We start from the raw sequence: 22,517 nt of genomic DNA, 5'->3' as shown, positions 1-22,517 counted from the left end.
TTTCAAGAACAAGTGCTTGATCGTTTCGCCCAAGACCCAACAGTAAGTACCCGGAAAGTAGCACGTGAGAGGGGAGTAGCACAAGATACTGTTTGGAAAGTAGTACACGAGCAACAGTTACACCCCTATCATCCGCAGAGGGTTCAGGTCTTACGTCCAACTGACTTTCAACCTCGCGTTCGGTTTTGTGAGTGGTTTCTCCAACGCTCTGTAATTGGTCCGCAGTTTGCTTCCTACGTGCTTTTCACCGACGAAGCTTGTTTTACGAAAGATGGGATATTTAATAGTCACAATAGTCATGTATGGGCAGACGAAAATCCTTATGCAATTGTGGAAAGGGGACACCAAGACCGATTCGCCAGAAATATGTGGGAGGGTATTATCAGTGATCAGATAATAGGTCCATATTTACTACCACCACGATTAACTGCACCAGTGTATACGAGATTCCTGCGAGACATACTTCCAGAGTTATTAGAGGATGTCCCTCTTGGTGTTCATCAACAGATATGGTTTCAACATGATGGCGCCCCAGCCCACTTTTCAGCTAGTGGTCGAGAGTATTTGAATCAAACGTTTGGTGACAGATGGATTAGAAGAGGCGGTCCTTGTAATTGGCTTGCACGTTCCCCAGATTTGACTCCACTTGATTTTTTTTTCTGTGGGGTCAGGTCAAAACACTTGTTTATGAAACGCCTATAGACTACGCAGAAGAACTATTAGTACGAATACTCGCTGCCTGTGATACTATAAGAACAGATCCTGGTTGTTACAGTGGATGCGTCAGAACTTACTGCGACGCTGTAACGCCTGTGTCTAAGTAGAGGAACGCCATGTCCATCACCTATTGTATTATAATTGGGAGATTTGTCTCGTTTACAGGTAATTGATGATGTTCTTGGCTGCATTCAATCCTGCTGTAAAATGTTGATTGAAGACATTATTCCCATTCTTGTGACTTTTGTTTTTTAGGAAACAACCTCTTTTGCATTATGGTTGTTTCGCTCAGTTCTGTTTATTTGTTTTCAATGACAACAATACATGGAAGAAAGACTTTAATAATGTGATCCTTTTACAACATTTTAGTACGTTTCATGACTATTACCTTTTATTAAAAGCGTCTGTTCAATGATAGGACAGCGTAATATCATGTATTTACCATTTGTTCCAAATTATTCACATTTTCCTTTCATGTTTCCCACTCTTATTTAGTGCGCGTTATGCAACCACACATGGCACGTATAAAACTGTTCGCCATTTTGTGCTTGTGCGAGATATCGACTTAGCACAGACTCATTATTGGTAGCAGTTGGGACAGCTATTCATCCGTATCCTTTTCAACCCATCTTTGTTGACAGATTATTCGGGAATCCCTACGCTCCTGCTAGGGAATCTCTTGTGCACGAATTGCAGGATCTCGACCTAAGCATTTTTGAATACAGCAGCTTCAGTGTCTTTGACGTGACCATGCCGCATTAGCTCTATCATTCACCACAGTCGAGCTATAGAGCTTCGAATGTCATTTTCCCACGCTTTCGGCACCTTGTAGCTCCGAAATTATGTACGTTGGACAAAAGTTTATTTGAACTTTTTTTCTTGTTTCCGTGTCAGGAATCATTCCTTACATTTTGTAACATAGTCACGCGGTCACCCTGTATCATATGAAATTATTTATTCTTCATCCATAGATATATTTTCACATATGCGAATATAAACTTTTTAAATAAATGTGGTCCAATTGATAACACATAATGAACACATACTGATTTGTCTTATTGCGTTTTTGATATGTCATGGATCTATTTCAGTAAAAACACGACTGTTGCTTGCTGTAAGTTATTATCTCAAAAATAATGGAGTCTTGTACTTGATTATTTATTATTACTGACATAGTCGTATATTGTATACTACATTGAAGTTTACTGACTAAAATTGGACCATTGACAAAACCATACAATCTCTGTTTAGTTTTAGAGATTTTAGATTTTTTTCAATCAATGGCTAATTTCCGGAAGCTTCCTTCCATTCCAAAGAAGTCATCGTGTGTTTTAGGTTTTCCGGGTCGTTTGTTTTCATCCGTTCTCATATTACCAATTTCAATTATATATTTTCTGTGACGTATCATTTCTTCATGCCACTTTTCTGAAAAGAGACACAAAACAATTAGCAAGATCATGATTATTTTAGAACATAAATAATACTATTGTTGCCAAGTCACTGATACAATTTGGAAATACGGATTATTTTTCAAAAGCGACAATAAAAATTAGTCACAATATACGCTACGATCCTGGATTAATTTTTTTATTCATAATAGAACTGTTAAGTGTAGTAGGATTAGAAACTAATGTTGAATTTACAAATTTTGTACTTTCAAGGGTTTCATACCATTTTCTTCTTTCCTGACAAACAACTAAGAGCTAACTTCTGAGAAGTTGTATTATTGTTAGTAGAAATTTTGTGACAACCATGGTAACACTAGCGTTGTAAAAAAAAATAAATAAATAAATAAAAAAATAAAATAAAATAAAAAAATCTTGATCTATAAAATTGTATGTTATTTTACATAATACCATGTTCATGTAAAATAAGTTAAAAATTTTTAAGTAGTTTTCGATTCATGATCGGAAGTGTTTCCTACCCTCCAGTATGTTTATCGAAATGGACATGTTAATTTTCCAAAGCAGCATTTATTTACACAGCTATATGCACTGTTCTGATTGTACAAAATCTACAACTAACCAATGATTGGTTGCCAATGAGAATAACACACAAAATTAACTTTTCTCAAAGATGAAAAAAATTGCAGCTCTTATTTCTGTGAGACTTAATAGAGATGGTCGCAGGACGTTACTCTGATTTCATATCGATACTATGCTCAATTGACTTGCTTTTACACATGAAACAATTACGCAAACGGAGAAATAATCCGTCGCAAGCGTGTTTGAATTATCAGCGTAAAAAATTCAAAATTCAACAGATATTGCAAAAAGTTTGAAGTAACTATTTTTTGAGATACATTCTTGATTTTTAGTATCGGAGAGCTGTTTTTGGTGCGCAGTACAATGGTAAGGTCATAAAGTGCGCATTTTGCAAGATAAGGACAATTATTAGGACGGAGGGTGAAGGGCAATAGCGTCTTACAAGTTGCAAATTGCCTTCAGTTTGGCACACCGGGTAGATAAGCTGATACAATTTAATTCCCACCCTTATTCGACCGTATTGTCACTCGAGCTCCTTAATGGATAAGTGCTTAGGGCACGCCCCTTTGGGGTGGGAGAATCAGGTTCGATTCCTGGTGAGAGCTCATATGGTTTGGATTGTGCTTTAACCAGTAAGTCCCGTCTCATATAGCCTCGCTGCTGGAACCCCATTAGGAAGTTTCGGTCGGAAAGAGGGATTGCCGCCGTCGACAGTGGCCGGCCGCCGGAGGGAGCCAGCAGCCGTTCGCGGCGGCACGACGATCTACTTGCTCAAAGTTGCCGACCTTTTGCCGAGGCGGAAAGTGCTCAAAAATCGTAAAATAAAATGCCCTTTGCTGACTCTTTGCCGACTGTTGCCGACCGTCAGATTCGGCAAAACAGTCGGAAAGGCCTCTCATTGCTAAGTACCTCAAGCCACGAGCGAATCAGCTGTCCCTTGTGCATATATACGAAATATGTTTATCATATTACACTTAGCAGGAACAAATGCTCACAAGGAACGGACATGAACGTGTCACCCAGACATCCGAATGAAACGTAGCCCATTCGATAAACATAAGAAAGATACGATGTTAATTTACAAAAAATTAGTTGCTCTGGACAACGGAGTAAGTCCCTGAGGCTCATTAATCCCTCTAGTATAAAGAAAATCATAACTTGCAGTGAAATTGCTATTGCATCAACACTGTTCATTTGAAAGTCATGGTTTATAGTTCTTTCTATTTAGAATGAAAGAAACTTGCCTATTTAGAAAGAAGCTTGCTCTATTTAGAATGAAACAAGAAGAATGAAAGAAGAGGTGTTATATATATTGGGGACGATAACGTACTTGAACAGGGAATATTGGTAGAATGTCAGGAAAAATCTCTCCCATCAAGTTTCGCCCCCAATCGAGTGGCCCCGGTTAAAAGCACACAATCCAAATGTATCTAAAAAATACTATAGGGGATGAGAAATGAGTGTGCTAAGTTTTGTTTCGATAGACGGAATAGGCATGAGAAGAAGGTATGTATACCAATACGTTCCACACATACAAAACCGAACATCTGACCTGACCTATAAGGAGAACATAATATTAAAAATATAAACCCAGTACTATTTATCTTGATATCAAGAATTGTACCACATTCTTTGTTGAATGAAGTAAGTATTTTAAACTCCAACTTTGCTATAGTTGTATTGGGTTAAACCCACGTTATCCACCAACAAACCCACCCATGCTCTTTTGTTTCTCTGTTCCGTTCTTACTGTGTCATACTATATCTGCTCCTTTGTTTTAAGAATATACTTCCTATCCGTGTACGCCATAGTACTTTTCAAGTTATATTTTAATTGTGTACTCCTACCAGTGTGCGACTTACTGGGGATGATGAGGGAAAAACCTTTCTCTAAAGAATTCGATGTCTCCCATAAGTTTTGAACTTCCCTATGCTAAATTTCTCGGATGTGCAATTTATTCCCCCCTTATTATGCCCTTAAATTCACACAATTATTCCTACAGGCTCCGATGTTGCTTCAGAGGACGCACAACTTCACAATAAAACAATTTTTGAAGACATTTTTGCGACTTATCCCAATTTCCCTCTCACAGAACAATATGTGCGATAAGAATTGAAACTTTTGCTTCATTTTACAGAGAATGTGATACAATTCTTCATATCAGGATAAATACTACCGTACTGCGATTGAATTTTTTATATTATGTTCTCTTTATAGATCAGGTCATAGGTTTGATTTTGTATGTACAGAGCGTATCAGTATATAACCTTTCCCCTCATACCTATTCTGTCTATCAAAACAAAATTTAGTACACTCATTTCTTATCCCTATTGTATTTTTCGAGACATATTTGGACTGTGTGCTTTTACCCGGGGACACTCCAGAGGAGCCAAAGTTGATAGGAGGTATTTTTTGGAGGGAATATTCCCGACATTCTCCCAATTTTCCCTGTTCAAGTACGTTATGAGTCAAAATACATTTTATCTCTGAAAGCTTGTTTCATGTTGTAGAGAATGAACTATAAACCATAATTTTCCAATGAAAAGTGTAGATGCAATATCTATTTCACTTCGAGTCTATGATTTTCTTTATACTAAAAGGTTTAATGGGCACCAGGCAGGCACTGCGTTGTCCATAGCATATATATATATTTTTTTTGTATGAACATATCTTTCTTAAGTTTATCGAATGGATTAAGTTTGATTCGGACGTCCGGATGACACGTTCATGTCTGTTCCTTGTCAGCAGCAAACTGAACATGAAGGTTAACAAAAGACAAGCATTGAAACCGTTCCAGAAAATAAAAATGAAGATCAAAATGGGATCATGTGGAGGAAAAGGGTCAAACATGATGTAATTTAGGGAGCAACAAAGATAATATACTGTACATGTGTATAATACGTAATAATCATAATAGATAGACAAGAAGGTCATTGAAAAAAATCAAAGGAATCTAGCTAGAGAAAACTTTCCTGTAATGATAACATCCAATACACACCAGTCTTACTAGTGAGTATGAGTTAATTAAATATTATACTTTTTTTTGCAACTCTTACGAGGGAACCTATCCAAGTGCAACTCTGACTTCGAGTCGAGACTATGGTCGTTTGATACCTTGTAGCAAAAGAACATAACACGAAAAGTGATACATCCTCGATCGCAACCGTTGCGGAGATATAAGCGTGAAAAGTTAGAAATTGAGCTCCGTACTATAGATTACAAGTCAGCTTCCGAGTCAGATTTTTCGGAAACGGTCAGGTAAGGAAACTCAGCGAATACACATCAAATTATTGTTGGGAGCCCACCACCTTTTGAATGAAAAAATGTTGCCCCCGGGGCACTCGCAGGGTCCCAGGCGGGGTCCAACTCAAAATTGGCAAATGGAACCGGGGATCAAGTAGCATATTGTATGAAAGCTATTGTTAAATAAAAGAAGATAGAACAAATCTCAACTCTCTATGATGACCCTGTGCAAACGGACAACTGGTCAAAATGTCAATACAACCTACATCAGAAAATATATGGCCACTCTTCTAAATCCGTTAAGTTGTGACAATAACAAAACAGAAAAACACGTTTAAAAGTGCAAGGTATTGAAGTTAAACAAATTGTTGCAGAGTCTCTCACAGAGTTACACAACGGACTTTATCCAAGTATAAGTGTGACTTCGAATGACCAATGGACCATAGAATGACCATGGCCATTGGATTGCGTGTCCTAGAAGAGAAAGGATACTTTGTCAATCGCAACCGTCGTGGAGGGTGAAAAGTTCAAAAGGCAAAAGTTTCTGTTTTGTTATTGTCACAACTTAACGGATTTAGAAGAGTGGCCATATATTTTCTGATGTAGGTTGTATTGACATTTTGACCAGTTGCCCGTTTGCACAGGGTCATCATAGAGAGTTGAGATTTGTTCTATCTTCTTTTATTTAACAATAGCTTTCATACAATATGCTACTTGATCCCCGGTTCCATTTGTCAATTTTGAGTTGGACCCCGCCTGGGACCCTGCGAGTGCCCCGGGGGCAACATTTTTTCATTCAAAAGGTGGTGGGCTCCCAACAATAATTTGATATGTATTCGCTGAGTTTCCTTACCTGACCGTTTCCGAAAAATCTGACCCGGAAGCTGACTTTGTAATGTATAGTATGGAGCTCAATTTCTAAATTTTCACGCTTGTATCTCTGCAACGGTTGCGATCGAGGATGTATCACTTTTCGTGTTATGTTCTTTTGCTACAAGGTATCCAACGACCATAGTCTCGACTCGAAGTCAGAGTTGCACTTGGATAGGTTCCCTCGTTAGTCACAAGCACAATTCACAACCTGACATTAAATGCTACATTTTTTCAAAGAACTTAGTAATTAAATATACATAGTCCTATCAGGATTTTCCATACAATTTCTGGATTAGCAGATTATATAAAACTAAAAATATATCCTTTTATTCTGTAAATGTAAATGTTTATAGTGTTGATTGGTGTCTTACTGTTCAGTACTTTCATGGGTCCAGCTTTCCCTCCATATTCATCTGGAAGTATGTCCTTAGGTACAAATGAGTATAGCGTTTCGTGATTCTCTTCGAACAGATGCACCTTAAAATAAAGAAAAGAAGGAAAAAGATAGGAAAATAGATTTGTGCAATATTGTAATTCTTAGTAATTTGTAAGCCATTAGAATCAAAAGGTGTGTATGTTTAGCGTAAGCCTAGATTTATATTTTAGTCCAGGAATTTTAGCATTTTTCTTCGGAAAAATTAGAAGCCAAGGTTTTTCTTCACAAAAACGTTTATTAGGTCATTCTAAATGAAATATCAAAGGTCCCCGGCTTTCTGCTGTACGCTTCCCCTTTTTTCGGGGGGTGAAAGTGGAGAGGAAAACGCAATTTAAAATACAATCAAATTCAGCTTATTTGCATGTTAACCTAAATATTCCGAATAAAAAACAAAATTTACCGGGAACGCTTAGCACATTCGCTCGTAAATGTTTCACAGGAAGTCCCAAAGAATATCGGGTCGGGTTTCGGAAATATGACGTCATCAAAATGGCCGACACCAGAATTTGTAGTGTTTTGTGGGAATGGTTATAACTTTCAGCAGAATAGTAGGAAAACCGTCGTTTTTGTTTCGGATTCAATTATTTACCAAATGTACGGAATGAAACGTGCTGTCTGTATCGTTAACTTCTTTCGAGATACAACAACAAAAAAACAAGTTTTTGAGTATCTGATTTTAAGTGTAAATGCAAATAACTCAGTAATCATAAAATATTTCAAAATATATCTTCAAACAATGGTTGTAGAGCATTATAAAACTTTCCAACGGTACTTGTAGCTGCATTTTTTTGTATTTTGAAATGTAAGGAAGGTATGTTGTTTTATTTAATAGGCCGACTCTTGTAAAGACAATATAATCGTATTTTTTTATTTTGAAAAAAAAAATTGGATATAAGATTCAATATCGCATTAGAATCCGTAAGCCACACACACCCCAGATAGAGATACAAAAATGAGGATTTACAACGTTCGGCGATAGATTCTTATCGTTTGTAGAATGAGAAAGGTAAAATTCAGAGTAATAATGAATAAGAAGTGTAAACTACTCAACTCACCTGAAATGGTTTACTTGTGGAGTTCCTTTTCTAATTGATAAATAATAATTATAATTATAGCAGGTCCACCTCGTTTGTCACTTCTATTTGTTCGGCGTCCATGAATATTTCATGTTCAGAGATTCCTTCCGTTGGAGTGACATTCAAGCAGGATTGTCCGTGGCAATTTGCACAAGCAAGAGAGCAGCACAGACCCAGCTTTCGACATCCACACACGTTGCCGCATCCTTTAGAATATGAACAGAAAATCATTTTTAAAAGGGGCGGTGGAGCAGATGGCTGCGCTGATCGAATTGGTACTAACAAATTGTCTTTCACAACCCAACCCCAGTTCTCAGGATTTAGTTGGTTCCCGAGCCATGTTTGTACGTGGTAATAAACCCGAAACAAATGTTGTTGTGCTGCAGCTGTAGTCGGTGGTAGGGCTTTTAAATCGACAGACTTATTTCTCTTGGTTGATTTGGTGATATAATGATAACGGTAATCATTTAGTGAAATGTCATTTGCAAATGCACCGTATAAACCCAAAACAACTGTATGCCATTTTCAGTTATTTCTGCATGGGAAACATTACTTCTATTAAAAATTTCTACGACATGTTTTAAATCTTGACGATTTTGTAATAATTTCAAACAAGCTGATTTCCCCTTCTGAAAAATGGCAGATGTTCCATCACAGCCTGGAAAAGCGGTAGAAATAAAATGCGATTTTTGCATGCACTTTCTAAACTCCTTGATGAGTAAATCTTCCGCTTTGTCTTTCCTTTTCCTGGCTTCTAGAAAAAAATGTCTAAATTCGGCGGAGTTTAAGCCGTCATGATTACTAACAAATCAATATCCTCACCAACAATAACTGTAGAATTAGAATTAACTTTTGATATCGTGAGTGCGGTTTCTACAATGAGGACATCAGCATAATTCTCTGCTTGTTTGACATCAATATTGTCAGCCTTGAATTTATCAGTGAGCAAACCAATCAACCTACTTTTGTTGTTTGCATTGGCGAGAGCTTTCTTGGCTCGTAGTCCCAACCATGTTTCCATCAAGTATAATTGTTGTTGATGCTGCTTTCGAGCACCGTCGAAGTTGCTCCATGCCTTTTACATTTTTTCTGAGGATTACCATATCCATCAAATACGATGACAGTGTTTTGACCGAAGTGTTTTTCCAGATATGCCACATATTTATCACAAATATCCATGAAAGAATCGTTTTGACGCCACACCACTCGATGAAGAAGGAACCCTCCATCAACGACGTAGTTTGCGTTTCCGAGATCAAGATGAACATCGATCGGGTTGAAGATGTTGAATAAAGATGATTTCTTCGTTTTTCTCATTCCAGTTGCATCAAAAAGAGCCATTGGGTAAGGAGCCAGTTCGAAATTTAAACATGCTCGAAGGTCATCATCTGATCTTTTGATTACGCTGAATCGTTGAAACAACAGCAGTGGATCGACAGGCACAGTAACATCATGTACCGTAAGGTGACTGTTCACTGTTCAAAGAGAAAGAGCCCTATCAGTACGAGGATATTTTGTCATGAAAATTGTCACCAACTTTTCTTTCCATCATGGTTGCTCCAATGTTCAGTGCATCGTAGCCGTTTATCTTCTCCACATTACCTGTAATCCCTGTTGCTATAGACATGATCACTTGTACATTTGGGAAAGCGTTGTGGGGATACTTTCCTAACATCTTCTTGGTCCCGTTTGAAAATGAAATCTTTGAGTTTTACGTCCCACGGTTATGCCGGTGAGGCTAAAGGAGACGGTGATGATGAGAGATGAGTGAAATAGTGGAATGAAGAAAGTGGGAGGAAACGGGACAACCCCGAGAAAACCCACGAGCACGGTGGTCCCGTTTGATTCGAGATTCTCGTGCATCTACATGCTGTTCTTCACTTGCAAACGAAATCCCACAAAAGTTTTCTAGTCCTTCAGAAATGTTGCTCGCACTTAACAAACCAACAACAAACTTAGTTAAAACACTCTCTTTTGTACTTCTTCCATGCACAAAGCCTCCTCGCATCTTTAAAGACATCATGAGTGACTGTTCAATTACCATATCTGTTGGAGTTCCACTAAAATATTTGTCTGATTGCTTAACAGTGAAAACGTCTGCAGTAAATTTTCTATAGGTGTCTCCATCTATTATGTTTTCTAACTTTACCATGTCTTGTACAAATAAGTTGGCACTTTTAGCGTACAAAAAATGTCCTGCGGCGTGGAAATACGGAATCATCCTCTTCACTGCAGACAAATATGCCTTCCAATCACCCATCCTCTCTGCCCTAATAAACTCTTTGAGGATTAACACCATATCTAAATACTCGAGCCATAATTGTGCAGATGGACCTCTCTCTTTTAGTTGGGAACACTTATCTTAATACTTACTTTTAATATCACTGAGGAATCTTAGCTCTTCTACTATTGAAAATGAAGGTGTTGTTTCATATAGGTCTTGTAGCTTGGCTTCCATAAATTGTTGTTTCTCACTGGACAACGACAGTTCATTGAAAATTATTTTAGACAGAGCTAGTAGCAGAATTGTATGACCTCTGACAGCTCGAAAGTAAGCATGGCCCATCAACATTTTGTCAACAGAATGAGAAGCGTAAATAGTACTCAACACTTCTTTGAGTCCACTGCCAACCATGATGAAACCAATTGATCCAAGAAAGGACATGCACATATGAAAACCTCCTAGTCTGACCACTATTTTGGATATCCCAGAATTTTCACCGGATGAAGCAACGATTTCCCTTGCTTTAATATAAAGGGGCTGGTCAAAGGTTATTACACAAGTATTGTGCCCATACTTGAGACTATCTTCGAGAACATATTATAAAGTGCTGTAAATTGTGTTGTAGTCGCTTGCAGGACTGTTTACAAATGGCAAAAACATGACACGTGATTTGTAGTGGTCTTCGTGTTGTGTCAACAACTCCATGTCTCCACTCCACCCAGGAATGTGCAGTACTTACTTATATTTAGCATAAAACCACAAGACATCCGCATTTCAAAGACTAGAGATAAGTGTTGGGCTGCAATCAAGCTGTTCCACAATAATGTTTCCAAGTGCTCGAACACCCCGGTTTTCATAAACCTTGATTAGTATTTGTGTTGTTTTAGTTATTTCTGAGGCATTTGGGATCTTTTTCAATCTTGGTACATTATCTGGAGAATCATTAACCTTATCATGGGGAGCAACAATTCGGATGATTCCCATTGAATGAAATGTATTCATGCCATCAATTGTTGCAACATTATGATCTGCGTTGTCACCAACATACTGAATGAAACAACCTTCTTCAGGAAGAGATTGAAGGCTGATGATGCATCACATTGGAAGATTCATAGAGGACTGTTTCTTTATAAGAAGAAGAGAATCCTAAGGATGATAAAATCTCTATTAGACGTTTGTAGCCAAAGTATCAATGTAAATGAACGGATACTCCAAGGAAGGGTATAAAGGACCGAGGACGAACCGCGGACATAATGCTATGACATATGTCAGTTGACTTTCTTTTCACAAGCTCTGTAGAACCCTTTCTGTTTGTTAAGATGATTTCCTCTATCACAGAGATTAATGACTCAGGCACACTGGCGTTGACTTTAGAGAACAATTCAGTACTGGTAGGATAAGTATCTACATCACATGATGCAGAACGTATTTCTTGACGTATGATTTCAGCTGGTTTTTGCACAACTCTCATCCTTTCTTTCTGCGGATCTAATAGTTTATTATCGTAGGCTTTATAATGTTCTACAACCTTTATTTGAAGACATATTTTGAAATATTTTTTTGATTACTGAGTTATTTGCATTTACACTTAAAAGAAGGTACAAAAAACTAGTTTTTTTTTGTTATTGTATCTCGAAAAAATTAACGACGCAGACAGCACGTTTCATTCTGTACATTTGGCAATTAATTATCTTCAATCTGAAACAAAAGCGACGGTTTTACCACTATTCTGCGGGAAGTTATAACCATTCCCACAAAACACTACAAATTTTGGTGTCGGCCATTTTGATGACGTCATATTTCCGAAACCCGACCCGATATTCTTTGGGACTTCCTGTGAAACATTTACGAGCGAATGTGCTAAGCGTTCCCGGTAAATTTTGTGTTTTAATCGGAATATTTAGGTTAATATGCAAATAAGCTGAATTTGATTGTATTTTAAATTGCGTTTTCCTCTCCACTTCCACCCCTCGAAAAAAGGGGAAGCGTACAGCAGAAAGTCGGGGACTTTTGCTATTTAATTTAGAATGACCTAATGAACGTTTTTGTGAAGAAAAACCTTGGCTTCGAATTTTTCCGAAAAAATACCCATTTTTTGACTAAAGTTCCTGGACTATTTTGAGAACAGGTAACTCATGTCTGCCATAAACCTCGTTAGCAGGTAGTTTTGTTTTCGCTCGGTTTTAATCCAGTAATACTTCAATTATTTCTAGCATTACTAACGGACTAGCATAACACTAATTTGCAGCAACAAATTCCTTGTATAAATGTATTCGTTGCGCAATATAGAATCCCTCTACCTAGCTAAACGCATTTATCAAATCTGAATCAAATATTTACGACACACATATTTAGTGAATGCGTATTTTCCTTGTGGGAAAGAGCTGGAGATTAGGTGGTATCGAAACTGTTACCAAGCCAATGGAGAGAAAAGCTGTAATAACACAGAAATACCGTGATGCCAGTTCAACACATACTATACAAGGGAAAATATATATGATAACGTATTTGAGAGTATAAAACATGACCATAAATCATGAAAATGAACATGTATCGTACCAAACCAATAGAAAAACAATACGAACTGTATGTGTTGAAAATAATACATTTCTCAGAAACTTGAATCTGATAAAAGAAAGGAAGCGAAACTATATTTGAGACATCACTAAATATAAGGGATCCCACAAATTCTTGTAAACTTACATTTTGTGTCAAAAATAATATGAAACGTATGAAGATTAGTACAGCCCAATGAAACAATAAAAAATCTTCTAACAATCTTTCGTTGCAATTGTAAGGAGTTAAGTGAGCTTATGAGTGTACTGAGAAACTACATTTTCAAATTAGAAGTATACGAAATAATAATAATAATAATAATAATAATAATAATAATAATAATAATAATAATAATAATAATAATAATAATAATAATAATAATAATAATAGTATAACCAAAGCCATCGATTCTACGGATTTCAAAAGCACAAAATGATAGGCCTGTAAAATATTTGTTTCTTTGAAGTTCGGAAAGTGATTATTTGTAAATGTCTCACGAGGGCTCAGTGGTAGAGCGTTCACCTCCGGTGCTTGGGGTCCCTGGTTCGATCCCAGTTCGCGCCATATGGAGTTTGTGGTGGACAAACACCGTGCTCGTGGGTTTTCTCGGGGTTCTCCCACTTTCTTCATTCCACCATTTCATTCATTTGTCATCATCACCGTCTCCTTTAGCCTAACCAGCATAATCGTAGGATGTAAAACTAAAGATTTCATTTTCATTTTTTATAAATGTCTCACTGTGGTGACTCGGGGAAAATATCGGCGTTAAATCCTTGAAATGTGTGTTACTCCTATCACTACCACTATCAATTATAATAATAACAATTACTGAAACCTATTAAAATGATCCAAAAGAACAAATAATACATTTGATGAAACTGCACAACAAAATAACAAAAGAATTCTAAATATAAAAGAAAGAAATGGAATTAACACAAAAATGAAACATCTATTTGAGGACATGAGTTGAACTAATTACTTAAGTAGGTAACACTGTTAATCTATTCCTATCGTTGTAGGAGAAGAGCGTCTAGCTAGCCCAGTACTTTGCCCAGTGTTTCTCTAAGAATGAAATATATTGTTATTGATGTAAAATATATGAAGCAATAATTCTGAATTCACTTACGAGTTCTGATGAACGTCCTTTACCATCACTCAAATTTTGATCTTTAATCTAATTGGTTGAATTGATTTTGAGTTTAACGTTCCTTCCACTAGCTAGGCTATATGAGACAAGACCTATTGATTAACGTGGAATCCGAAACACATGAGCTCCGGCCGGGAATCGAGCCCGGGTCTTCCACACCAAAGGCGCGTACGGTAGCCGCTTAGCAAAGAAGGAGCTCTGCTCCTTTTTTTCATGGGTTTCTTCATACACTTCACCGTTCAAGTGAATACTTTAATCCCTTGTGATAATAATTGCGAACCACCTTTGACAATATAATAATATGAGAAGGTGTGTTTGAAGAAAATCTGTGGTGTTTTCTTTTTATATATTGTTCAATAAACTGAAGGTATTGCGTGTTCCAGTAGCCAAATTCTTTTTTTTTTTTCAATCCGTGAGGCTATTGCTGCTTTGAGCTTTCTATTTCTTTCCTTGCTTCATGAATACAAGGACAGAAGACACCAACGTATTAATTTGCTTCGTGCTAATAATGCCTTTTGTACCATTTGTGATGTTTTCTTTCTGTTACGATCATTCGCTTCCAGTATTTGCTAGTTAGTTTGGGTATGGTCTCGTGCTCTTTTAACAAGTGGTGTGATAGTTGTTTTCGTCAAACCTGCCGCTTGGCTTGAAATACCTTGTTTCGTAAGTTGATCGATTTTTGGAAGTGGCCCTCATTATTGCCAGTTGAATTTTCTTGATCTTAGTTGTGCTGTATGAAATGGACGCTGCAGGTAGTTTCTTGTCACCGTGCAATGTTCTATATTTTTACATGAACAACACAAATCCTTCTTGAAGTAAAATGATATTTATCTCTGTAGATAAACTATAGCACTACATCTGTACTGCTCTTCTATTATATTTGCGAGTAACTGTTCGTTTGCTGCTAGGTTTGTTGGACTAAGGTTTAGCGTATCTTTTAGCAGTGAGACAATATAAGACATGTAACTAAAGCTGAACATAGGGTCCGGACCACTTCTACTTCCACTCTTGCTCCACCATCTTTAAGCTATCGTTTTACCTTCGCTTTGGCAAGAAGTTTACCGGAAGATTCCTCCTCAGCTTTATTTGAGTCATTCATCCACACTGTTGTGCATTGAAGGCAGAGTTGAGTATAGTCTTCGATTGTGAGACGTTGAGGTTATTTCTTGGACAGTTGTTCTCGGAACGAATACATTTCTAAGAATAGCTAAACCTATGATACATATCCTCACTGAGATCAGAATCTCAGAAAATTGAATGAAGTTCGATGATGTGGATACTCGGCCAATAAGAAACATTTTTCTTCACCTCACCGTATGGATACACCCATGTCTAACAGACGAAGGTTACGTAGATTTATCTTCTTAATATAGATTTTCATTAAATTCGGTATTGCTACATCAGAGGTTGAAACAACTTATTGAATAAGCTTCATATATGCACAGTAGGAATATATCAGTTTTGTTTTAAGAGAGATAACAATACATTGTATATCCATTATATTTGAACAAAAACAATGTCATACAACAAAGGACTACATAAAAGATGCCTACATCACATATTGAAGGTAAATTAGTCTGTGTACATGCAACTCATATAGAACGATTAGTTACATAATATATTGAATTACAAATAAAATAATTGGATAGTGAAGTAATAATAGTAGTTTGTAGTGTTTTTTGTCAGAATAGAAGTACATTAATAGGTTTCAGCAGTTGTAGTAGAATTCGTAGTAACAGGGGTAAAAGTGAAGTGGAATGCAGGAGGACGCCCCTCCACTACCTCCAGAAAAGTTCTATGTCCTCCCTCCACTTCCTAAAAAAATGACAATAGGCAAAGATAGGCACAGGGGACGGCGTGATGTTATGGTTCCCCCTACCATTTTAGATTTAATTTAACCCTTGAGTATTAGTGTTAGCATTGTTTGATATTTACTTTGATAGTGACAATGATCATAAATATTTGATATCAGACAGAGGAAATAGCTGTAGTCTGACTTGTCCGTTCGTGGAATACGAGTGGAAAATAGCATTAATAACAGTTAATACGTGTTTAATTAAACTTTATTATGTTAATGGATAGCTTATTTTAGTACTTAGTGTAGAACGTTACAAGAATTTGACCATATGTCTAATAATTACTTTGTTTTCGTTTTTAGAAACATCACAAATACCTCAGTGTTACAATATACTCTCGAAAATTAAGATTGTATGGGTCGTTTCTACAGAGAATTAAATAATTTCAATATCAGTAGGTTAGAACTACTTTTAGCCTATTGCTCACACAGATAAACAATTCTTACTCAGTGTATAATTTGTTATTAGAGAATTGGAGCAGCTTAACTCTTTCGCTGCCACTTGAGTCCAGTACCCCAATACAATGTGTCACCTACACTTTTGCAAATTTAGCCTTATGCAACAAACTAGCTATATCTAGCGGAACCCAAGCACACTACACAAAACGATCAGGCTAACACTATGTGCCAACAGAGTATAAAAGCTCTATACCTGTTAGCTGCTCTACAGAGAATGTCTACAATGAGAACTACCTCTTGACGCCAAAGGGCGTCAATGTCACACAACAATAGGTATGAATGACACAATATGGCGTCAAGTCACAGCGAATCAGTTAAAGTGTTGGGAAGTAAATAATTTGATTTTGGGGGAAAATATTGGGATATTAAATTTTGTATTCCATTCAAAATTAGTACAACACACCACCACAGAAAGTAAACGAAAATAAACATCAATACATAAGGATAGTCAAATACTAGTCATAATTTGCTAAATGTTATATGACAAACGTAGGTCTGTAATGAATCGGGAAAAAATACATAGTTTCCAAAATCATCGACACTTCCTTTACTTCTTTACTTTACACTGCAATATTTCGAATTTAGCCAGAAAAATTAGTGCGTCAAATAATACACCCTTCTTTGAGCATTGCTGAAGAATATGCTGTTTACTTTTAATTGTCTTTAATTTTAAGCTATAGTTTCTCACGCAGTGCACCATTTTTCATTTTTTTTTTAAAAAAAATTCCAGTTTTCTTTCTTTTACGACAGTCACTGTAATTTAAAATCATACATATTTTTCTATCAAAAATGAACGTCTTTCTTCTTCTGCGAGGGCATTGTGGCTCGGTGTTAGAGCTCTCGCTACTGAGCCGTGGGTCCCTGGTTCGATTCCCGGCCAAGTAACATCTCCCGTGAGATTTCTCGGGGTACTCTCGTTTTCTTACACTTTCTCATTTCACCAATTCTTCCATTGTTATTCATTTTCTTTAATCATCGTCTCCCTTAGCCTAAATAGCATAACTGTGGAATATAAAACTGAAATATTTCATTTTCTTATTGTTCTGGGATAACGAACGCCAAGTTGCTTTATATTTTTGACCGCAATGAAGCACTAAGTATGAAGCTTAAAACGCTTCGCCACCAAGTAATGAAAAAACTAGTCATTGTTCCCGTTTCGAAAGTCAAAAACAATAGATTTTATAATGTCCTAATTTTTTCAGCCTATTCAATAATTTTGTTACGGCGAACCATTTAAGAATTCTTGGCCTAAACTTACAAGTTTATGTAATGTACATTTTTATTCATAGAATGTATATCATACTTATCCTTTTATTAACACAAAGCCTCAAATTCTGAATTGCAAACATATTAACTCTTATCTCGATTAAACTAGAACCATATATTAGGAAGTCATGCCTCATACATTCGACAGCTGACAGCTGAAGTTTGTAGGCACGCAAAAATTGCTGGAATTCTTATTATCAGACGCAAGATATTGCGACGTCAAGCGGACTGAACTTTCAACAAGACTATGCTACAGATTACAATTTCATTTCGATAAAGCCGTAAGTGCTGTGCGTACACGTGAAGAAATTGTGTTTATGTTATGTGCATAGAATACTTTATTAAAAGCAACAGCTATAAGATGATTCAGTCGCTTCCGTTCTGGAAATTTTGACGTAAAAGATGTTTCTCGCAATGTGCGATCAATCTTAACAAAAGTGGATGATATTCTGTCTAACCTTGCACAATAACCACCATGAACGTAACCATGACATTACCAAACCGTTCTAAACAATTCGGAGAAATCTGGTTACAAGAAGTTGCCAAATGATGTGACTCAAAAGCATATACTCGATAGAATTTCTATCTACGAATCTCTACTGAAACGTCCAAACTGGAGTCATTTCTCAAGCTGTTGTCACGAACTGTGGAAAGTGGATATCTCACGACAAGAATGTGCGAAATAGATCGTGCAGGAACTCCACAGTTTATTGCAAAGTCCGCAATCGCACCAGTGAAATTTATGCTTTGTATTTGGTGGATTGAAAGTGCGTCGTGACCTGTTGCTCCCAGGTAGACCGATAAACTCAAGTAACTGTTCTCTTGATAATTAATGCGAGGGCTACCTAGAAATTCAAAAGAAATGTCCCGATTTGGTCACCCAAAACTGTTATATACTACTCATACTCGTCAGAAATGGAAAAAATAAAACGTCACTGAAAGGTTTTAGACATCTACGGTGTAGCCGAAATATGGCATCCTTAACATATCGTTTGTTTCGACCTCTAAAGTGCTCTCTGAATGATGATAGGATAAATTCAAAAATGTCATGAAAACCATGTGTTAGAATTTTATCTACCAAATAATACAGATGTTCTGTTGCGATGGGATTATGATGTAGCCGGATAAATGGCAGAAGGTAATCGAACAAAACTGTGCATATGGGGTTTTCAAATGTCAGTTTAAGATAACAATACGTTTTAGACAAGCTGATATTTTCATGACTAGAAGTAAAAATACAATCACCACATTCTTCGCATGTTACGTGTCCATATTATCCTAATTTACACTGTCTTCTTACAGAAGCCTGTTTTGTTGTGTGCTGCTACCTCATACCTTAAACTACATTATTTTTTCTCTAAAGTCGCTTTACGTATCTATTCAGAAGTTTGATGAATCTTTATTTCATATTACTATTTTGACACTTCTCGGAATCACAATATAGAAATAAAATATAATAAATTTATGTCTTATTCTACTCAGACTACACATTTTAGTAAACAGTTTAAAACAATTTAGAAAACAAGATTATATGTAAAATGAAAGAACAGTATGATTACATAACTCACCCTTTTCTTGTGTTTTTCAGGAAAGAACATTAGAAATATTTTCACAATCCTCGCTGCGAAAGGATTTAAGTTGAAAACGATGAAATGTTTGAATCTCTCTGGATAGCCAATCTAGAATAAAAATAAAACCAAATCCTGTTATTTACTATTTTCAATCCTGTTATCCATAAGTTAGACAATCGTTTTTTTTTGTGTGTGTGTGTGTGGGGGGGTTTCAATGAATTTCAAATACAGTACGTACTAATATACTTTACAGCATTAATTTTCTATTGAACACAAAACACAAGCAGCTGTGTAATTCTACCAAATAGCAAAAAATTCACAATGAAAGTTTAGCTTGCTCTGGTATAATCCATATACTATTAGAAGTTCCTGTCATTCGCACAGGAAGAATAATGTTTATGTAAAACGCACTTTAAATGTCCTCTTTACGTTATAATAAGTGTTTAGTGAAAAGTTTATATACTAAATTTTACATCTTCAACTTAAAAATATTTCTCACACTCAACATACTTGTCCTCATATAGACTAGGTACTGCATAAGACACAACTCGAAATCAGCATTCCAACTATAAGAGCGAAGTTTCGGAAACGGAAACGCTTGCTTTCAATTTAGAGTTTATATACAGAAATTCATACCTCAAATAAAAGTAGAACACCACATTTGTTGAATAAGGGGTTGATAACTTGAATATTATTCAAAGGTGCCCTATCGTCTTTAAATCTTTTGAGAATATTGCATTTTTATTGAATGAAGACATTCTTTCAAACATCTACTGCATAATCAGTATTCATTCTAGGATCATGGGTTACATTTCGTTCTTTTCGCAACGAAGAAACGTTTCAACAGTACCGGTATAACGCAATGCGTGCATGAAATACATCACAAAAAAAGATTAGCGAAAAAAGTTCTCACCCTTTGAGGCAGCGCGGAGTACATTACACAATTTTATATCTTGAAAAATACTATGTGCTATAGCCAATACATTTGCTAAATTCTATGCTGATATCTTTAACCATTTTAAATTATTGCTTTTTTGAGGTATTTTGTAGACTTTCACTCAATCATCTATTGCGTCAAGACTGTTTATCGTAGGTTCATGGTTCATACCCCGTTTTGCTTCTAGTAAAGCAGTATTTCCAACTGCGTCCATAAAGTTTCCCTAACATGTACCACATGCGCTAAATTTCCGCTCAAATTGGGAAAAGGGATTTCTTCTTAAAAAATCCCTTTTTTATCGCGAATATCTCCGCTTTGGTATAGGATACGATCATGCGAATGCTACTAAAATAAACTTTGGTTTGTGGTGAAAAGAACGAGATACAAAGAGTGGCTCTGGGATGAACAGTTTTGATGCTACAGCCGATTTACATATTTTTCCTTGATAATACCTTTTTAGTGAATTTCTATACTATCATTATCATCATCAAGACTGTTCATGTGAGAAAATGAATTGTACCCCATCGATTTCTTAATCATGAACAGGTCTTTCAAATGGTACCACTCGCATGCCTCTAGCATGTACCATAGTGGAGAAAATTCGCGGAAAATGGAAAATGTTGTCAAAAAATCCCTTTTTCCCGATTTTGTTCCCCTCTGGCCAGCCCCCGTGTCAATTCTCAGAGCCCCAAAAAATCTCAAACATACTAAATACTATGTGTAATAACTGTACGAAGTTTCAATGTTTATCTTGAAAAATAAGAGAGGAAAAATATATTGCCCCATGTGCAAACAGTATCAGCTTTCTCCTATGTGAGCACTGGATAACTCATTTTTATATAAAAATTTCCTGACTCATCTCTAATTATCGTAGAGGCATAATTGATACCGTTTTGTTTGGCCAAAACCAGTCTTTTAAACGGTACCACTCTCATGTCTCATGTACTATAGTGGAGGGGCGCAAAATCGGGGAAAAAGGGATTTTTTGATAAAAAAATTCGTTTTTTGCGAATTTTCTCCATTATGGTACATGCTAGAGACATGCGAGTGGTTCCGTTTGAAAGACTGGATTATGCCAAAGAAAACGAGGTACGTATCATGACTTTAGAATTAATAGTGATAATACTGTAGATACTTTACTATAGTAATTGACTAAAAATGAGTAAAAAAAATGAAAAAATAAAGAAATCGAAATTTTTTGACACACGTCTGTTGACTCTAGCAACATGAGTCATACCTAAGTTTCTTCAGCGTAAGACAGCCTTTCAAGTTGTACCACTCAAATTTCGCTATCCTGTACCTGTGAAGAGAAAAATGGAGAAAAGGGATTTTTTCTTTAAAAAATCCCCTTTTTCTCATTTTGGACGAGATTTTCCCGCTTCTGGTAACGACACGAAAATTTGAGTGGTACATTTCCAAATTCTGTCTCATAGCGAAACCAACGAGGTACAAACCATGATTCTAGGGTAAATAGTAATGTGTCAGGGATTTTTTGAAAAAAAAAAAACTTCTCAAATATACCCTTTTTTAAACCCATCGTCCATGTTTGTGACGTCACAGCCCCCAGACAGAGCACGCGAGGATGCAAATTGCCCGCAAAATATATTCTATGATGATTCCGTATTTGAATGAATGAAAGAAAAACGATCTAAAAAGCTTAACTAGAGAATTATAAAGCAAATTCCGAAGGTCGACGCCATGGCACAGGTGTAGTGCCATCATAATTTAAAACGGTTAATAGTTACAAGGGTAAAACAAGAAAACCTAAATGCTCTGTACGTCACTTCTAAATAAGGAATAAATATAATATAACATGAAAATTGCAGCACTATTGAGGGTGTAATGGTTTGTATATTATTCTCTTACAACTAATAAAAGCTTTCCAACTGTACCCGACAGATGTGCCTGTGACGTCTGTAGAAAAGGGGAATTCGAAACAATTTGACAATGTTACTAAAATTCACATATCAGAAATTTAGCGCCGTCTGCAGAAGCCCTCAGGAAAAGTACACAACCCTAATATACACTGAAAGTGCAATGAATGATAGGCAATATGCACAAAAATACATTCCCATATATTCAATAATTATGCAAAAATAAATATTAGCCAATGCAAATTTAAGTAAAGTAGTAAATAATTACGGCCTGAAGTAAACAAAGGACATTAGAACT

The 22,517-nt window shown here is 36.4% G+C and overlaps 1 protein-coding gene across 1 annotated transcript; it reads right to left on the bottom strand.

The window, feature by feature from the left end:
• Positions 1 to 1,990: 1,990 nt before the first annotated feature.
• Positions 1,991 to 9,351, bottom strand: LOC145692339 (uncharacterized). Its single transcript, XM_081767636.1, has 3 exons — positions 9,133 to 9,351; positions 7,190 to 7,295; positions 1,991 to 2,142 (listed from the first exon to the last, which is right to left on the bottom strand). Exons 1-3 carry the CDS (start codon positions 9,349 to 9,351, stop codon positions 1,991 to 1,993), a joined length of 477 nt encoding a protein of 158 aa, XP_081623762.1.
• Positions 9,352 to 22,517: the final 13,166 nt, after the last annotated feature.

This window comes from Thermobia domestica, chromosome 8 (assembly GCF_964235325.1).
Source record: "Thermobia domestica chromosome 8, izTheDome1.hap1.1, whole genome shotgun sequence".
In the NCBI taxonomy this organism is placed as follows: Eukaryota; Metazoa; Arthropoda; class Insecta; order Zygentoma; family Lepismatidae; genus Thermobia; species Thermobia domestica.
Note: the sequence above shows the minus strand (reverse complement) of the source record. Positions and strands in the feature narration are given on the sequence as shown.

Excerpts from the sequence above, each read along its gene's own strand:
- LOC145692339 (XM_081767636.1), bottom strand. The coding sequence starts at position 9,351 with ATGGAAACATGGTTGGGACTACGAGCCAAGAAAGCTCTCGCCAATGCA. Across the intron at positions 7,296-9,132 it reads GTGAGGATATTGATTTGTTA|GTGCATCTGTTCGAAGAGAA; the intron begins GTAATCATGACG and ends CTTTATTTTAAG. Across the intron at positions 2,143-7,189 it reads ACCCATGAAAGTACTGAACA|AAAAGTGGCATGAAGAAATG; the intron begins GTAAGACACCAA and ends GTCTCTTTTCAG.